The following is an 18,438-nucleotide window of genomic DNA, read 5'->3' on the forward strand; positions in this document are numbered from 1 at the left end:
GCAACTTTCAATATTGCCTCAAGTGTTACAAGTGTACAGCTAGCTGTGAATTCTCTGGAACAAAGGAGGTTCTCAGACAACCCAAAGTTGGATTGATCTCTATCCTCAAAAAGCAGGGGTGGGGAACCTGTGACCCCCTAGGGGTTGTTGGATTCCCAGCTCCCATCAGCCCCAAGCAGCAGGTCAAAGGGAACTCTACAGTTCCCAGGATTCTTGGAGGGAAAGCCATGATTGTTTAAAGTGGTATGATGCTGTTTTAAATATATTGCATACATGGGGACTTACTCTCAAATACAGTGGTACCTCTGGTTACGAACGCTTCTGGTTACAAATGCTTCAGGTTACAAGCTCCGCTAACCCGGAAGTAGCTGCTCCTGGTTGCGAACTTTGCCCCAGGATGCGAACGGAAATCACACGCCAGATGCTGCGTGCAATGGGAGGCCCCATTAGTGAAAGAGTGCCTCAGGATAAGAACAGTTTCAGCTTAAGAACAGAATGAATGAATGAATAAAGTTCGCAACCAGAAGTACCACTGTAAGGGCATAAAATTACTGCCTAGGTCAACCAAGGCCACTAGATGGCATGTGCAAACTACCGGTAGATTTTCATTATCCATTTCTGTTAGTGAGTACAATGGTACCTCGGGTTACATACGCTTCAGGTTACATACGCTTCAGGTTACAGACTCCGCCAACCCAGAAATAGTGCTTCAGGTTAAGAACTTTGCTTCAGGATGAGAACAGAAATCGTGCTCCGGCGGCGCAGCAGCAGCAGGAGACCCCATTAGCTAAAGTGGTGCTTCAGGTTAAGAACAGTTTCAGGTTAAGTACGGACCTCTGGAACAAATTAAGTACTTAACCCGAGGTACCACTGTATTTGCTGTATACCTCCAGTATACAGAAGTCACCTATATAGCAGAAACAGTGGCTGACCGTCTGGAGCCTAGGGGAACAAGGGTTAAAAGAGCATGGTAGGAAAGGACATGGGTCAGTAGCACAGCATGTGCTTTACACCCAGAAGACCCCAGCTTCAATCCCCAACATCTCCAGGTAGAGATAAGAAAGGTCCCTGCCTGATACTCAGGAGAGCCACTGCCAGTCAGCACAGAGTCCAGCCTTTCTCTAACTTGGGTCCCCAGCTGTGGTTGGACTACAAGTCCCACCATCCCTAGCTAGCAAGATCAGTGATCAGAGATGATGGGAGTTGTAGGCCAGCAACATCTGGGAACACAAGGTTAAGAAGGGTTGTGAGACAACGCTGAGCAAGATGGACCAATGGACTGAATCAGTATAAGGCATCTTTTCATGTTCATAAAATGTAACAGCCATTGTGATGGGAGGTGGGGGTGACAGAGCTGAGATTTTCTAACTCGGGAGCCCTGCAGTTCTTCAGAATTTTAATTAAGAGGGATCTTATGAGATGAACATTAATGTCAGGAATATAAACTACAGCTGCTTACATATTTAAAGCACACACCCCTTCCAAAGAATACTAGGAAATGTAGTTTACTGTGAGAACTACAATATCGAGCCCCCTTAACAAACTACAGTTCCCAGGATTCTTTGGCGGAATGTGTTTAATGTCTGGTATGGGCACAGCCTGAAAGTCTGCCTGCAGTTTTGTGTCTCCCCATCTCCCTTTAGGGAAATGTTAAGCAGGTACTATTGCGTTTCCTGTTTCCACAGTTTGTCAAGTAGACCCAGCAGGTCTATTTATTCTTCCTGATTTGTTTGCAGGTGTTTCTGCATCTTCTTGTTAGTTATTTGTTCATCCTACACCTTTCAATGCATTTTCTTGCCTGTTTCCAAAGGACAAAAAGTCAGATTTGTCAGAATTTGTTGTGCTAGAGCAGCAGAACACTTTAATCCACTTCAATTGCACAAACCTAAATTTATGGTATGTGCTTGAATCCCTCCCCCATTTCTCATTTATTTTGATGAAGAGACGGCAGCTTCGGAATTATATCACAGCATCAACATTATAGATCAGCAGGAAAATGAGTGACGGTAGATTACAATTAGGTTGAACTTTTTTTATTTTATTGTGCAAAGTCAGATTTATAATACATCAGGTACAACTTTGAAGAGGATCGACTGGAACAAAAATATATGTACCATGAAGGGCAATGGAGTTCAGTCAAGAGCAACAAAGCAACCCATAGTTTCAGTCAAGCAAAACTTCCTTTTGCTTTTTATAGGCCTCACTGCTATAAGAATACCTAAGAGCACAATTATTAAATGTCTATGATTATAAAAAACTATTGCCCCTGGTGTCCTGTTAATTCTAATGAGAAAAACTGCAAGACTTCTCATTGCAATTTCCCAAGTTTTCCTGCTACTTTATCTTTGGACTATGACAGTCAACTGACCAGGAGACATTAATCCTTTTGTCCTAGTGTGGCACAACTTTGTGCCAGTGAAGTGTCTGCTATGCCTGTTCAGCTGCTCATTGGCGAGTCCCTTCTTCCACATCTGAATCTGCCTGCATTCATCATTCCTTCTATTTCTGATGTTGAGACATTTTGGAGGGATGGAAGGATCTGTCAGTTTTGGTTCTTTAAGCTTCTCATTTTTCCAATCTTAAATTCAGTTATCCACCTTTTGCAGTAATTTGCCATTTTAAAAAGAATCCTCCTTAAAATTCATCAGCATCTTAGTGTGAATGTCTCCTAAAAACACACAATTTTATATGCAGTTTTGACCAGCATATACATTTTGTCAAGAAATTTCCCTAATACATTTTTGTATGTTATTTTCACTGATACCATCATATTCATTCACACGTTCCTCTAATAAATGCATTTTTATTGGTTGGAGAACTGCATCACAACATCTGCAAAAGTGTGAATTTCAAAGGATAGCTGTGCTTCAGTTTGCATATTGTTTAGGAAAGTGCAAATTTTATAGATTCGGCTTTAAACGTATACTGAATTAAATTTCTCCTCCATCCCTAGCCATAGGTGTTGCTGCTTGTTGGGTGGAGGAAAACACAAAGAAATCCCAATGAGGACTGAGCATGCTGAGTGGGCACGGAATGCTGACTTACTGTTGGAAGTGGAATGGACCAGAAAACTGGGTGGGAGAGGAAGTGGAATGGAACGTTGTAAAGGAGGGCATGGCTGGCTGGCTGGCTGACAGGTGCAGTGAACAGGAGAGCTCCGCAATGCAACATTTTGTTCCAGCCAGGCCCTTTACTTATACTATGAATAAAACAGAATGTTCAGTAGAATTACAATGATCTGAAACACCTAGTCACCTAAATTCAGCGAGTAACTCATCTGTTGCCCCTTATCAGAACAGTCAGATTTTTATGCTTTATCTGAACAGTTTCTTCCAGTTGCAATACTTTGGCTTCTCCCAGAATCTAGTGTTTGCAAAAGTTTAAGTGGACTGCTTTAAGTAGCTTTATAGGGAGCAGAACCCCATTCTGTAAATGCCAAAAGCACCTTTTGCTTTCTGAGCCCTCAGCTGTGGCCTCAATACACTGTTCCCTGCTGCTTTGAAGGCTAGAAACTTATTTTGTAGTTGTGTCCATCAAACAGATGCAATAAGATGATTCTTACAATAAGGACCATGCCCACCCCCTGTCTTCCAAAGCCTAATTACAGTTGTACCTCGGGTTACATATGCTTCAGGTTACATAAGCTTCAGGTTACAGACTCTGCTCACCCAGAAATAGTGCTTCAGGTTAAGAACTTTGCTTCAGGATAAGAACAGAAATCGGGCTCCAGCGGCGTGGTGGCAGCAGGAGGCCCCATTAGCTAAAATGGTGCTTCAGGTTAAGAACAGTTTCAGGTTAAGAATGGACCTCCAGAACGACTTAAGTACTTAACCCGAGGTACCACTGTATTAATTTAAGGGTTTATATCCCACCCTTCGGGGGGAAAGGTTCCCAGGACACCTTACACAACACCCCCACCATTTTTCTCATTGGAAGATAATGACAGATTGAGGAGTTTGCTCCAAGAGACCTAACTGCAAAATAAGGACTGTCCCAGGTATTATTTTGAAAAATAATAACTTTGAATGTTCAAGAGTTCCACTGAGATGGTTTTCTAAGCTGCAGGTCTATTATCCATTTTCTTTTGTTTGCCAGTATTGAAGCCCTTTGGATGTTTTGAGGTTCAGTTGTTATTCCTCCTACATGCCCATGCTGAATCTGAACACCTCCTTAAGCCTTGAATGAAGCACGAACCACTCTTCCCTTAAGAGGCTGAGCGGGACGGAAGTTATTCACCATCTGGATTCTTTCATCTTCTTCTGTGGTGAAGAGGAGGGTACGGAATTTCTCCATCTGTAAATTCAGAGGATCTGATATTATTGTTTAAGAAAATCGGTCACGCCAGAGCTCATGAAGAAAGGAAAACGCAAATGGATTTAGGATGGCAATTTACATGTTGCCCAAAAAGTGGACCAAAGAGGACACAGATTTGCATGATATTTGCATATCCTAATTGATAGCTGCAAATATAGAAATAAATAAATTAACACAGAAATGCAATCTATCTCACTGTAGAGGGAGACTGTGACCAGGTGACATGACCGTCTGCTGTCCAGGTGCTAATGACTAATGGGAAACTTCAAGGCTGCTTCTCCCCCTTCTTGGGTTTTCCCCCCTATATGTTCCTAAATAAAATAGCATTTTTTTGTGTGTGGTGTCCAGGATTTTAAGAGCAGACAGCATGGGCACTTTTGTGTAGAAAAAGGACAGCCCCTCACCCTCTGCCACCCAAGATTTACCTGTTTATCGGATATTCTGGTGGTCTCCTTTAGCACTATCCAGGTCACACTCTCATTAAGAGGAGGTGTTGTCAAGGATCCAGGATATGTCCAGTAATCGAGACAAGAGGGCAGGAGGCTGCTTGGGTCAAAGGACTTGAACTGGGCTTTGGTTCCCTGGATTAGAAAATTAAAAGTAGAAATTAAAGGTACAAACTAAATTGTTTTTACAAAACCTTCTGCTTTGCTGCAAAAGCAAAGCAAAGCTATTGCTCTTGTCCAATGGCTGACCAAATATTGGATTTAGCTAAAAAGGAGAAGGGAACTGAAAAAAATACATGACGTGTCATCATGGTGTAGTGGTTAACATGTAAGACTAGGACTTTGCAAAATTCCAGGTGGGGAGATATTTATGGGAAGCATTGCATCATATTAATTTCAGCGGTCATTTAATTACATCAGTGTTGATCAAGATTTATTTTGGGGGGAATCAGATTTGTTGCACAAGCTGAATTTGTTGGTGTATGGTTGAGTCCAACCCCAAAACAGTGACAGTCTGAAGTACCCTGAGCACAGAAATGATTTGGTTACTAGTGCAATGGGTATAGGAGAGGTGTAATGGGATGGTGATAAGGATATCCTGCCTTTTCTACAGACTGGGACTCAAGGTGCCTTACACAAATTGTAACCACATAGATAAAATACAAAATGCTAAAAACAAAATATAATGGTCTAAAAGCAATTAAACAATAATAGAATTAAAACAAATCTATTAAAATACAGATAGTAAAAGCAGTACAGCGCTATTAAAAGGCCTTTCCCTAAAAACAGTCAGTTCACGAAAGCCTGTTAGAATAAAAGAGACTTCACCTGCTGGCAGAAGGACGGTGAGGAGGGAACCAAACTGGCCTCCTTAGGAAGGGAGTTCCAAAGTCTGGGAGCAGCCACTGAGAAGGATCTCTCCTGTGTGCCCCACCAACCCAATCCCACCGGCATCATGGCTGCCACATTCTAGATCAATTGGAGTTTCTGAACAGTCTTCCATGACACAAAACGAACTTTGCATTTGTATTTTAAACTTACTTTAAATTTGACCATGTACAAGGCATCTGTCAATCTGTTCATACTGGCATGTTCTTCTCCAATCTAAGAGTTTAAAACAAGAGAGATGCCTAAGAATGTGGGTTTTGCAAAAAAGTAAGAGTTTCAACAAACCAGGAGCTGCCAATCTCTATCACCAATTTGTTTTTCAGCATTTTACTTCCCCCTCAAACACTGAAACAAGTGCCTGGAAAATGCTACCAGAAAAAGGGAAGAGTCTTTTGAGGTTCCTCAATATCTTGGACAACTCTACTCTTTCTCCTTTTCTGTCCTTCCCGCCTTCCAAAACACCTGACCCCTCTCTTCCTTCCCTCAAATCCTTCCTCAGAGCCTCTTTTTTCTGTGGTACAACCTCTAGACTTATCATATTTTTTGCTCTATAAGACGCACCAGGCCACAAGACGCACCTAGTTTTTGGAGGAGGAAAACAACAAAAAAAAATTCTGAATCCCAGAAGCCAGAACAGCAAGAGGGATAGCTGCGCAGTGAAAGCAGCAATCCCTCTTGCTGTTCTGGCTTCTGTGATAGCTGCGCAGCCTGCATTTGCTCCATAAGATGCACACCATATTTCCCCTTACTTTTTAGGAGGGAAAAAGTGAGTCTTATAGAGCAAATAATACGGTAGATCATGGATGGACAACGTTTTTCTTCTTCTGGGGACTGCATCTTCTCTGGGGCTGCCTGCCAGCAGTGGGTGGGGCCACTTCCTTCCTTCCTTTCTTCCTAGGCTGCTGGGGGAAGGACAGGTCACACTTGCCAGAGCTCTGAACTGATACTGTAGCTACTGTATAGAAATTAAGCCATGGGCCACATTACACCCCTGCCTTAAACGTCATCCCTTGCTGAAACTTAGGCTGTGTACACACCATACATTTGAACCACATGAGCTCCCTGAAATAATCCTGGGAATTGTAGTTTACTCCTACAGACCTACAACCGTCAGCTTCCTTAGCCAATTATAATTCCCAGGCTTCTTTCAGGGAAGCCATGCACTTTAAACGTGCATTAAAAGTATGGTACAGTATTTACGCAGTCAGAGCCTCTAACTGTGTGCAATTTAGCTGCATGCATCTCATTCTCACCACCCTCTATACCAGTGGTGGCAAACCTTTTAGAGACCGAGTGCCCAAACTGCAAACCAAAACCCACTTATTTATTGCAAAGTGCCCAAAGTTGTTGAGCTTTTTTGGGAGAGACAGAACAGAAAAATCGCCACAGTTCTCGCCATCTCCCTCCCTCGTCCCCCGTTCCCCGACTAGCTGGGAACTACCATGCAGCACTAAAAAAGTGCAGGAAAAAATCACGAGGGTCAAATAACGAATGCTGTTACGCCCAATCAGAAACAGCCACTGCCGCAGCCAATTGAAAAACAGATCAATCGCGGAATACAATTGCTGGTTTAAGCAGTGGATGCACACAGTAGTGAGGGAAGGAGTGCGAGCACAAATGGAAAAAACAACAGGGCCAATGGCGCATGTGCCAGCAGTGAGGGCTCCGTGTGCCCATTCTGGCACGCATGCCATAGGTTTACCACCGCTGCTCTATACTCTCCCTTGTGTTGAATTTTAGACTAAGCTCCTCATGGCAAAGACTGGTCTTCTTATACAGTGTCATGCACATTGGTGGTGCCATACATATAATAAAAAGTAAAAAACAGCACACACACACTAAAGGAAATAAAAACCTTCATGGGAGGTTTTTAAACAGATGTTGGGTGGTCATCAGTCAGGGATTCTTCAGCTGTGATTCCTGCACTGCAGGTGGGTGAACAAGATGATCTTAGCAGCCCCTTCCAACCTTACACTTCTATATTTCTAAGTGCAACAACTTTTACGGCTCTTACCTCTAAGAAAACACCAATCACTGCTAAGCCATCTGGAGCTGCCGCTGCCTCTTCAAAGGTCACATATTTCTTGGCATTCCAGTGAACTAAATGGAGCTGGGGAGACAAGTCAAACATCAGTATTCAGGGGCGGCACACCCCGTTCCGTCACTTGAGGCAAAACAGAAAGTGCTGTCCTGACATCACTCCCGCTGCCACCAGGGCTGTCATACCTGCCACCGCTGCCTGCACCACATGCTCTGCCAAATCAGTTGCTGATGGAGAAGTGGCAGCTCCATCAGTGCTGATTTCAAGTGAAATTGTGCCCGTTTTGGGAGAGATCTCACCCGGAATCAGCACGGATGCTGGCCCTGCTTCTCCATCGCTGGTGTGATTTCTGGAGACCACAGAAATCTGACATCCTGTGATTTTCTCTGCAACCCCAGCTCAAGTTTGTATATTAAAAAGGGGGTTTAAAAGACCCCAATATTTATGACTCACCTCGCAAGGAAAAGGGTTGCCATTGATGGTATGCTCTGATCCGGAGTCTTGGCTTGCCCCCCAATGAAAATGGAATTGTTTCAGCCGGTAAGGATCTTCCAGTGGCCCTCCACTGACCGCTGCAACCAAGAAGACAGACAGAAAACTGGCAACTGGCTTCCATGAAGCTGACCATATTATACATCCCTCCACCCACCTCAATAGCTCTAACAGGGAAAAGTCCCAGGTGCAACAAAACAAGGCTTGGTTTCTTTTCGATAAGTGAGCACTGAAGACGTCTTTGCAATACTGTATCTGTTTTATTTACAGATAGTATTCACATTGCCAGAAGGGCTTTCGGAATTGCTTACAGATTTATAAGCACAGTCCCTGCTCCTCAGGCTTACAGTCTAAAAAGACACATATTCTTGACATCGCAAGGTTCTTATAAACTGCTTACAAAAAAGAGAGAAGAGAAACAGTCTCTCTTCAACAAGAACAGAGCAGTAAAAGAAAATGCCAGACTCCATCCAGATATAGATAAGTACAGTGCCCTCTACTGTTTGAACTAAATAATGAACCAAATAAATCCACAAAGAAATTCAACCCCAAAAGCTAGAGAGAGATTCCTAAATATCAACCTCTAGCTCAGTACAGTACTGTCTATACCAGCGGAGCCCAAACTTTTTTCAAAGAGGGCTAGATTTGATGAAGTGAGCATGTGTGAGGGCTGACCAGGGTTGAAGTTGTTGAGCTTTTTTTTGTGAAACGGACTTTGGACATGCCTGGTCTTATGTTCTCCTGGATTTCAGGCCAGAGTCTTTCCCTGTTAGGGATTGAATTTGGGACCCTTTGCATGTCAAGCTTGTGCTCTACTACTGGGCTGCAGTGCTTCCTACAAGATGTTAGGGCAGAGGGCACACTGCAGGCACTGCGGTAAGTGCCACCCCCTGCGGAGTGGCACCCATTGTGCCCCCCCAGCTACGCCTCTGTGTTGGGGACACCCCCACCCTGCCAAGAGGACACACCTGGAGCCAAGCCTGAGTGAGGACAACCCAGTGCAAACTGAAAGTGTGCACTAGAATAACTTGTTATATCGCAGACCAGACTTCCTCAACCTCAGGTCTTCAAGATGCTGTTGGACTGCAACTCCCATCATCCCTGACCATGGGCATAGTCAGGATTTTGTTGCAGGGTGGCAGGCCTTTTGTTAGGGGGGGGGCAGAACTTCAGTTTGCTATGTATTTTTATTGATTTAGGAGAAGCAGCTGCCCTCCCTGCCCCCCCCAGCTATGCCCATGTCCCTGACCACTGACCATGCTGGCTGGGGCAGACAGAGGAGCTCAACATCAAGAGGGCCAAAGGTTGCCCACCCCTACCATATAATGCACAAGCATATACTCAGACATGGATTTGACCTCATGCATTATTGCAGCACAGAAGCACCCTTCCTAAGCTTAAATGAGAATGGATTCATTACAGCCCCATTGTCACTAAATACCACTGTAAATGAAGAATTTGCTGAATGGCATCTACTTCTGTTCTTCACAAGTTAAGTCTTACGTATTCCAAAGGCTGCAACTTAATACTGTACTTGATAAATGGCACCATGGACGTTCCTCACCTGTCACTGGAGACTCAGCTGCTCTGTAACTATAGCTTTTAAGGCATCTTTCCTGGCTGGAAAAAACCTGGAACAGCACCATACCAGTGTGTAGGCACAGACGAAAGAAGTGTGGGGCACTTCTGCTACCCACAGACACAAATTCAATGGGCCAGCAAAGTTTCCCCAGCAGTTCTCCTCTGTCCCACGTATCTGATTGATCTGGCTTTCCCCCCTAATTCCAGTGTTGCCCCAAGTATAGAGAGGGTGTGATTGTGGGTGTGATGGTGGAAGAGAAGGGAAGGATTAACTCTTTATCCTTGTGCTGTTTTGCCAAAGAAAATCACCAATCAAGAAAATCGTTTCAGGTGGAGCCTGCAGTAGAATGCTGCAGTGTGGGTATTCTGTTCCATTCTCCATCCCACTTGGTTTTCCATTTTGTTCTCTAATAGCCAGCCTGTGTTCTGCAGCCACTGAACATGTGGTCACATCTATACCATAAATGGCTTCCTCAAAGAATCTTGGGAACTGTGGTTTGTGAAGGCTGTTGGGAATTGCAGCTCTGCGAGGGGTAAGCCACTGTTCCCGGGATTCTCTGGGGGTTTAAGTGTATTCTCAATAGGCTTTAAGTGTATGATGTCCTCATTGGACTGTTTTTGCTCTTACCTTCCCATTCAGGCTTTCTTTTTCTAAATAATGTTTGGTACTTCTGCAAACTTTATAGTTCCTCCAACCTCACTGATACATCCCTCCTTTTGCATGGATGGTGCCATTTTGGCCCCTGAATGATCCACACTCACCTCTGCGCTTTGAAAATAGAGGGAATTGTTTGTTACATGTTAATATCATTTCTCTACCAAGGGGGCTTAGAGGAAGGTAAACATCGTTCCTTCCTCTCCTTTTCATGCAAATCTCTTCTAAGAAGCACATTTTTGTGTACACTTTGACTACTGAAGACATTTTTGCAATCCTAGCATAATGCATTTTTCAATGTTATTTTCACTAGTTTATTCATTTTATGCACACTTTCCCCCAAATACATGCATTTCTGAAGAAGTATGAATTTTGAACAATGGCTGTATTTCAGTTCTCATATTATCACGGAAAGTGCCTATTTGACAGATTCAGCTTTAAATGTGTTAAACTTAGTTGACACCTCCCCCTCACTGAACATAACATGCACCACTTACCTGTTTTGTCATCAAGATCCTTAAAGTCTACCATGACTGAATGCCCATTGTTGGAGATGTCGATAGATGAGCACGATTCATACGAAATGCTAAGGGGCTTCAGGCAGGGGTCATAAATGGCTTGTGTGGGGATGATATCAATTGGAGACTGATGATTTCCTTGGGCAATGGGGTAGGACTTGTACCACTCAGGAGGTCCTTTGAGAAGGAAAAAGGGAAAGACTGTTACATCATTCTTACCTTCAGACATTATGAGATAGCTTTTTATTTATTTATCCTCAGAAGGATTTGGGGTACTGCCTTCCATCATTTACAGGGAGCAAACTAAAGCTTGTCTCAGTAAGACATATATGGAAAAACCTGAACTAATCAGACTAGGTAACTTTAGTGAAATATGGCAGGCAAAGGGCATTAGAACCATTGGTACATCTTGCTCAGTGTTGCCTACACCAGGGTGGGGAAGTGTAGCCCTGCAGGTGTTGCTTTTGGAGCACAATTCCAGAATGCAGCAGCTAAAGACTTTTCTGAACACACCATTTCTAGTGGCATAGTTGCTGTGTATTTTTTCCGGATTTTTTTGGCATGCTGCTGCATGACATCACCAATATTCAGCTAGTATTCTGGAATAATGTAATAAAAAAAATTCTACCACAAAAACCCTGACTATTGTAAAAGAACTGGAATGGGGCCTCAATATTTTCATTTGTGTGGCATGTGCACAAACACCATCCCAGTTTCTGTGTATCCGGTGGGCATGGTTTGGGAGACACCTGTTCTGCACCCCTTCCCTTGGGCCACAGCCCACTGTCAGCACGCAAGCTCTGTTCAAGAGATGAGGTTGAGGATTCTGAGTGAGATGGGGAATTGCATGCAGTCCCAGCAGCACTTCCACACAAGTGGGGCCAGTGCTTCTACGACTTGAGGACATTACACTGACTCAGAGGACTCCATTGCAGAAGCTCCCGTAGAACCAGAGTCTCTGCCAGTCCCTCGGAGCTGAGGCCCTTTAACTGAAAGCAGAGAACTCTAGCTCCTATACAGGGCTCAGTCTCAGGCTAAGCATTCCTGAAGTGACACTGGATGTCTGCTTTGCTAGCCCAGTCAGCCTAAACCCTGCACACAAGGCAAGTTAGCGTTGCCTGCCCTGCTGCAGAGGCTAGTGCTTGCAGAAGGACAATTGCTCCATCTCCAATGTATTGTCTACGTTGCTTGGCAAACAGAGGTCTTCCCTACCACCTGGTGCCCCAGAGATGCCAGGGACTGGATCTTGGAATCTTACATATGCAAAGTATTACGTGCTGCTCTGCTTTGGAAATATGGCTCCTTCCATGGGCAGCTGTGTTGTATTTTCCTAGCATCATTCTCTAACGCCCACAGTTTTTCTGTGAACTGTTGTGTTTTTTTTGAACAGTGAACACACATGAAGCTGTTTCACACTGAGGTAGCTGGACCATCTAGTTCAGCACATATATGCTTTCTGGGAGAGGCTCTCCAAGGCAAACATCTTCCCCAGGCCTGTTATTTGAAAACCTTTCACATGAGAAGCCAAACATTTGCCCAGAAATCTTATGCATGCAAACCTCTAATGTGTTCCACCATTGGTCCATGAAAATGCCATTTTGGGCTACCTTCATTCACCCTCCTGATGACAATCTGATGACAGAAGTAGCCAAGTAGCCATTTTAAATAATAGTAAACACCAGAATTGCTATGCTCCCCTGCCTCCACTCAGTCATTTTGTGAGGACTTACAGTGGTACCTCAGGTTACATACGCTTCAGGTTACAGATTCCGCTAACCCAGAAATAGTGCTTCAGGTTAAGAACTTTGCTTCAGGGTAAGAACAGAAATCATGCTCCGGCAGCACGGCGGCAGCAGGAGGCCCCATTAGCTAAAGTGGTGCTTCAGGTTAAGAACAGTTTCAGGTTAAGTATGGACCTCCAGAACGAATTAAGTACTTAACCTGAGGTACCACTGTGTTTTCTATAGATTTGCTTTAATGCTGTGCACTTTTCCCTGATCAATGCTAGAGCATGCATTTTCTCTCCAGTTTTCCTCGCACGAAAAGACTACCCCATTTTCCATTTGCATGTCGACTAATGTTTGATTGGCATGCAGGTACATATTGCTGACTAGCAGGTTATCTGGAAAGGCCCTTAAAAGGGGCACAGGTCATGAACAAAGGTCAGTAGACTTGGTGTCTTTGCACTTCTCTAATGAAGAATAAACCTACAAGAAGATGCTGCAAAGGCAAGCTTTGACCCCAGCATGCAGAAAGGCAATGAATCTTGTGGCTCTTCCGAGCAATAATTGAACAGTTGCTTATTGGTTAACCACTTAAGCGCCTTTTGCACTTTGCCTATTTTCTAGGAAAGATGGCATGCACTCGGCATCTGCAAGGAGTACAGCAATAAGTGCAATAAGCAGAAGAGCAGAGAAAGGATGGGATGGATTCAAAGCAGAAGGGGAAGGGTCTGCATATAACCTACCATCTTTCTGCCCATATCCCCAGCAGTTATGACCGGTCATTATGTAGGCGGATTCGTTCTGCTTTGCTGCCAGCTCTTTTAATCCGAGCTGCTGCAGCTTACCTGCCTTTATAATAGCTCACTTGTGGGACAGTGTCAGTCTCTTAAAGAGGCAGCAGCAGTTCCTGCTCCTCAGTCCACTGTGTACAACTAGGACTGTTTAAAATATGATCCCAGAAAAAGAGATACCCAGTTAGACTGGGGTTTGTGATGGGGGATTTGGAATTCCACGCATACCCTTTTGAATTCACTCGTGGCAAATATTAGACAGGTGCTCTCTCTATTGTCTTTTCAGCACCTACAGAAGATATTCCTCTCCCAATGAGCCTTTTAAGTAGAGATCTTTCTGGATCTGCATCTGTATTGAAATTGTCTTTATATGTTTTAATTTGTTATTGCTTGTGTGTTTGCCACCCTGGGCTCCTTTGGGAGAAAGGACAGGATATAAATGTTGTTGCTGCTGCTGCTGTTAATAGATAATGTCACATACACAGCTCCTTTCATTTTGCTGGTCTTCCATAAGGGCTATTGATGCAACAACAATTGTGTGCAACATAGGTTGATTCAGTACATCTCGTCAGTGCCTCTTAAAAAGAGTTAAAACATATTACATTCACAGGAATAGGGTGGGCCTTGAAAACACACATCTCAGGTGACAAAGGCTAGGGTAAAGAGATACATCATCAGTCACAAAAAGAGAATGCTTTCTCCCAGGACCCCCACTTCCACCCAAATTTTTAGGGAGATGGAACCACCTAGAGCCCCCCTGTTTATATTATTATTATTAATAATAATAATACAGTGATACCTTGGTTTACAACCATAATCCATTCCAGAGGTCCGGTTGTAAACTAAAACAGGTTGTAACCCAAGGCGCGCTTTCGCCAATGGGGCCTCCAAAAAAAAATTGGTTGTAATCCAGAAAAAGGGACACACACTTCAGGGAGGGTTTGACATGGTTGCAATCCAGAATGGTTGCAAACCAAGGTACCACTGTAATCATGAAGTGACATGGAAAAATTAGAAACTGAAAAAACCCAAAATTGACAGTTTTGCCTGGAAACATGTGAAACATTTCTAGGCCCACCAGCATCGCTAAAAATAGAGAAAATGCTCCATCAGTCATTTGCATCCTGCAAGTAGAAGGCTGTAGTCCTATACTCATTTACTTGGGAGTAAGGCCCACAGAACTCAACGGGGCTTACATGTACAATTGTGCAGTAAAAGGGAGAACCTTGATTCTTGTCCCCCACTTGGGGCCTGTCCTTGGAGGGGCAATTTAACTTGGTAGTGAAAGGTTAGTTCCTTCTATATTTGTTATCTCTTATGTGACACATGATAAAATAAGTCACTATAACCGAAAAAGTTAATGAGAAACAGCATTCAACCTGGAACCTCTGAAATATGTGAGGAAGCAGATATGAAGTGCAATCCAGCAGGGAAGATTACATCTATAATCATTACTAGCCATTGACAGCCTTATTCTTCATGGGTTTTGTCTAATAAAATATTAGCTGTCCAGGTTGGCAGTTATCACTACATCTAGTGAATTCCATAGCTCATCAATGGGAAAGGAATCAGAAACAAAACTGAGGGTATTATCATGCCTTTACTGAGGGTACAATCATTCCTAGGCTACATTCAGGCAGCATTTTATTCCATCCTCCAAAAGTTCCTTTACCATTTAATTTTTGCATCTTATGTCATCTTTCACATGATGCAAAAGCTACTTATGGAAATCTAGAAGTGGATTCCAAAAGACTTTAAGTGCTCATTTCTGTGTTTCCAGAAAAAATCAGTTCATAATTTCATTAACTTTGCAAATCACTGGAGTTTTACATGGTAATTTCCCCATGGTTTTCATGATCATGTCATTGCTGCTCACATGAACAAACCTGGGCGATATAGTGATCTTCTGCAGTATAACCACAGTTGCATCACACAATAGGTACTGAAGTGTAAAAGGAGCATTGGAAAGAAGGGCAGAACTAGCTTCGTCAAACTAGCTCAATTAACCCCATATCTGAATACTGTGTACAATCCTGGCCACTGCATCTCAAAAAGGGCATTGTAGAGCTGGGGAAAGTGCAGAAAATTGCTACTAAAATGATCAAGGGGCTGAAATAGCATGCATTTCAATGTTGCTTATGTAGAACAGCATCTCACTGGATTATGCTCCCTATTAATCCCTATTAATCTGTCAAATAATTGCTCCAGAACCGCTTTTAAAAGAATATATTTTTACTTCCCAATAACTGTAGTTGTCTTACACAGCCAGCCTCCATTTGTTTTAGTGAGTCTTGAACAGAGCACCCACTGGTTGTGCTACATATTCTCTACTCAAGAATTCTCCCCACTCGCATTTCTGAAATAGTATCTTATCCTTGTACAGCGTATCTCCCCTTAGGTTACAATAGAACTACTGACATTCTCAAGAGCTACAAGGAGAACTGTAGCTGCAATTGATGTTATGCACTACCGTAAAGGAAGCCAATCAAATTCTCTACTGTGAAGTTATCTATCTGAAAGCATGTGTAAAAATCATTCAAAAGCTGGACAAATGAGATCTAGAGCAGTGTTTTTCAACCTTTTTTGGGCAAAGGCACACTTGTTTCATGAAAAAAATCACGAGGCACACCACCACTGTGTGCGGAGAGGGAGATGTCAGAGCCCCGCTGCTCTCTATGGGGAATCGGATGAGAGCAGACTGCTTGTCCGCTCTCATCCGATCCCATCCGATCTGATCCCCACCCAGGACGGATGGGAAATAGGGTGGACACAGTCCGGCGCCCGCCTAGTGGGCGAAAATTTGACTTTTTTAAAAAAACCTTAGGCTTATTTTTACTCATGACAATATTTGTTAAAAATATTACATCTGCCTTTGAGAAGAGAGAGTATCATATTTTTATAATGTGGAAAAATAAACTCTACAGACATCCCAAATTGGCACACAGGTGCTTTAAAATAACATCCTCTCACAGGATAATTCCAAAGGGGTGCTTTGCTCCCACCCTGTTTACCCAATTATTCCTTAAACACACTGGACTGCATGAATGGGTATAAGACGAGAATACCTAAAAACAGTAAAATGTTTATTTTCTTAGAAAAAAAAGAGGGATTCAAACTGATTGTGGTCACAACGTCCATCTGTTTAACCTTGAAGTCCCCCCCCCGCGCGCTCTCCTTCCTCGGCGCCTCTTGCTCCCCGGAGAGGCCGCCCAGCGCGGGGCTCTCGTCGTCTGCCTGCCTGGCTGCCTGCGAGCTCGGCGGGCAGCGCCCGCCTCGCGGCTCTCGAGTGGCGCTCGCCCGGGAGGACACGCCGGAGCCCAGGAGCTTCTTCCTCCGCCCCCCGGAGCCGGAGCGCCGCTTGGAGCGCCGAGGAAGGAGAGCGCGCCGGGGGGGGGGACTTCAAGGTTAAACAGATGAGAGCCGCGAGGCGGGCGCTGCGGATGGAGGCGCTGCCCTCCGAGCTCGCAGGCAGCCAGGCAGGCAGACGGCGAGAGCCCCGCGCTGGGCGGCCTCTCCTCGTCGCCGCCGCAGCACACCAGGCAACATCTCGCGGCACACTAGTGTGCCGCGGAACAGTGGTTGAAAAACACTGATCTAGAGATTAGCTTCTATTCAGTTATATTTTTCTTTTTTAAAAAAATTAAGTGATTGTTTACTCCAAAATAAGTGCCACTGCATTCAGTATGACAATAAATAGAATAGGACTGCAACTTGAAATGTATGTTGCAGAATGAGAATGCACTTTTTTTAAAAAAGAAAGGAAGGCTGTAATTCTATGCCCATTTAGCTGGGAGTAAACCCAAATGAATTTAGTGGGACTTACTGGTGAATAGACATATACAGGATTGCATTGTAATAAACAAAAAGCCATACAGAGTTGGGGGGGGTAGGAGGGGGGGATACAAATACATGTATATGAAAAAGTGTGTGCTTGGAGAGAGGTATTTGCAGCAGAAAATTCAGCTACTGCATTAAATGGGATTATGTCCAATATTTTTAACCTATATGCTTTCTGAACCAGTATTCTTTTGATATGAATTATGAAATAGTGATCCGTTTCCAGACTATCTACAATAGGGTAGTCACAGAAGACAACAAATCTTAAAATGTTGCCATTTTATTTCAATAAGCAGAATGTCAAATACTTAACCGTTGCTACAATCCCAGAATGGGGAAGAATGTACAGTATTGACACAGCAAACACAGAGCCAGAGAAAAGCATAATGTGAGATAAGAAAGCTGGGAAACAGGAAACATTCACTTGCAGTAAATCATCTCTCCATTATAACATTAAAGTTGCAGAGGGGAATTCCCACGGCGCTCATTACTTCTGAACAGGTTTACATAGGACTGCTCTGTAAGGTGAGCATACCATTCACACCTATTTAGCACTAGGAGTAACCCAACTGAATTTTGGGTGTTTCCAGGTTGTTGCTACTTTTAGCTGGGATTTAGTCACATGCCAGCAAACTCAAGTGGTACAATTTGGAGTTCTTGCGCAACAAACCTGCTGTCTCCCCACCTAAATCTTTTTTGCAATAAATGATGGAGATGTGCACCAGGAAATTATTAGCATTTATTAAATTTGTAATCCGCCTTTCACCCGAAGATCACAGGGCGGTTCATCACCTGAAAATACAAAATGAGAGCACGAAATACATAATAAAACACGGGATGGCGCTTGATGTGAACCTTGCACAGAGGAGCGTAGGAAGCTGCCTTATACGAGTCAGACCGTTGGTCTGTATTATCTACACTGAAGGCATGGTCCAACGAGAAGCGCCCTGCATAAAAGCAAATATTCTCCCATTTTCCGGTGCATTTCCCCATCCTCACCACTTTCCTTATCAGACAGGGCGCCCCTAGGCTGCCGCTGTTCTCCAGTGGGATTCAATCGCATATTACTGGCAAATCCACGATGCCGCATTTATTTGGGAGGAGGATGCCAAGGAAGGTGTGCGGGAACCCACGCGCATAAGCCACGCCGA

The 18,438-nt window shown here is 43.8% G+C and overlaps 1 protein-coding gene across 2 annotated transcripts; it reads right to left on the reverse strand.

Moving 5' to 3' along the window:
- Nucleotides 1–2,017: 2,017 nt before the first annotated feature.
- CA7 (carbonic anhydrase 7) lies at nt 2,018–18,377 on the reverse strand (the record flags this gene model as incomplete). Of its 2 annotated transcripts, none has more annotated exons than XM_083515130.1 (7): nt 2,018–4,293; nt 4,740–4,895; nt 5,802–5,864; nt 7,663–7,758; nt 8,143–8,261; nt 10,915–11,112; nt 18,287–18,377. In XM_083515130.1, 7 exons carry the CDS (start codon nt 18,375–18,377, stop codon nt 4,171–4,173), a joined length of 846 nt encoding a protein of 281 aa, XP_083371256.1. In that variant the 3' UTR covers nt 2,018–4,170. The 2 variants fall into 2 exon arrangements, with proteins under 2 accessions (XP_083371256.1, XP_083371257.1); XM_083515131.1 differs by lacking the exon at nt 18,287–18,377 and adding an exon at nt 13,403–13,459.
- Nucleotides 18,378–18,438: the final 61 nt, after the last annotated feature.

Source organism: Podarcis liolepis (assembly GCF_965112155.1).
Source record: "Podarcis liolepis genome assembly, chromosome: 7".
NCBI lineage: Eukaryota > Metazoa > Chordata > Lepidosauria > Squamata > Lacertidae > Podarcis > Podarcis liolepis.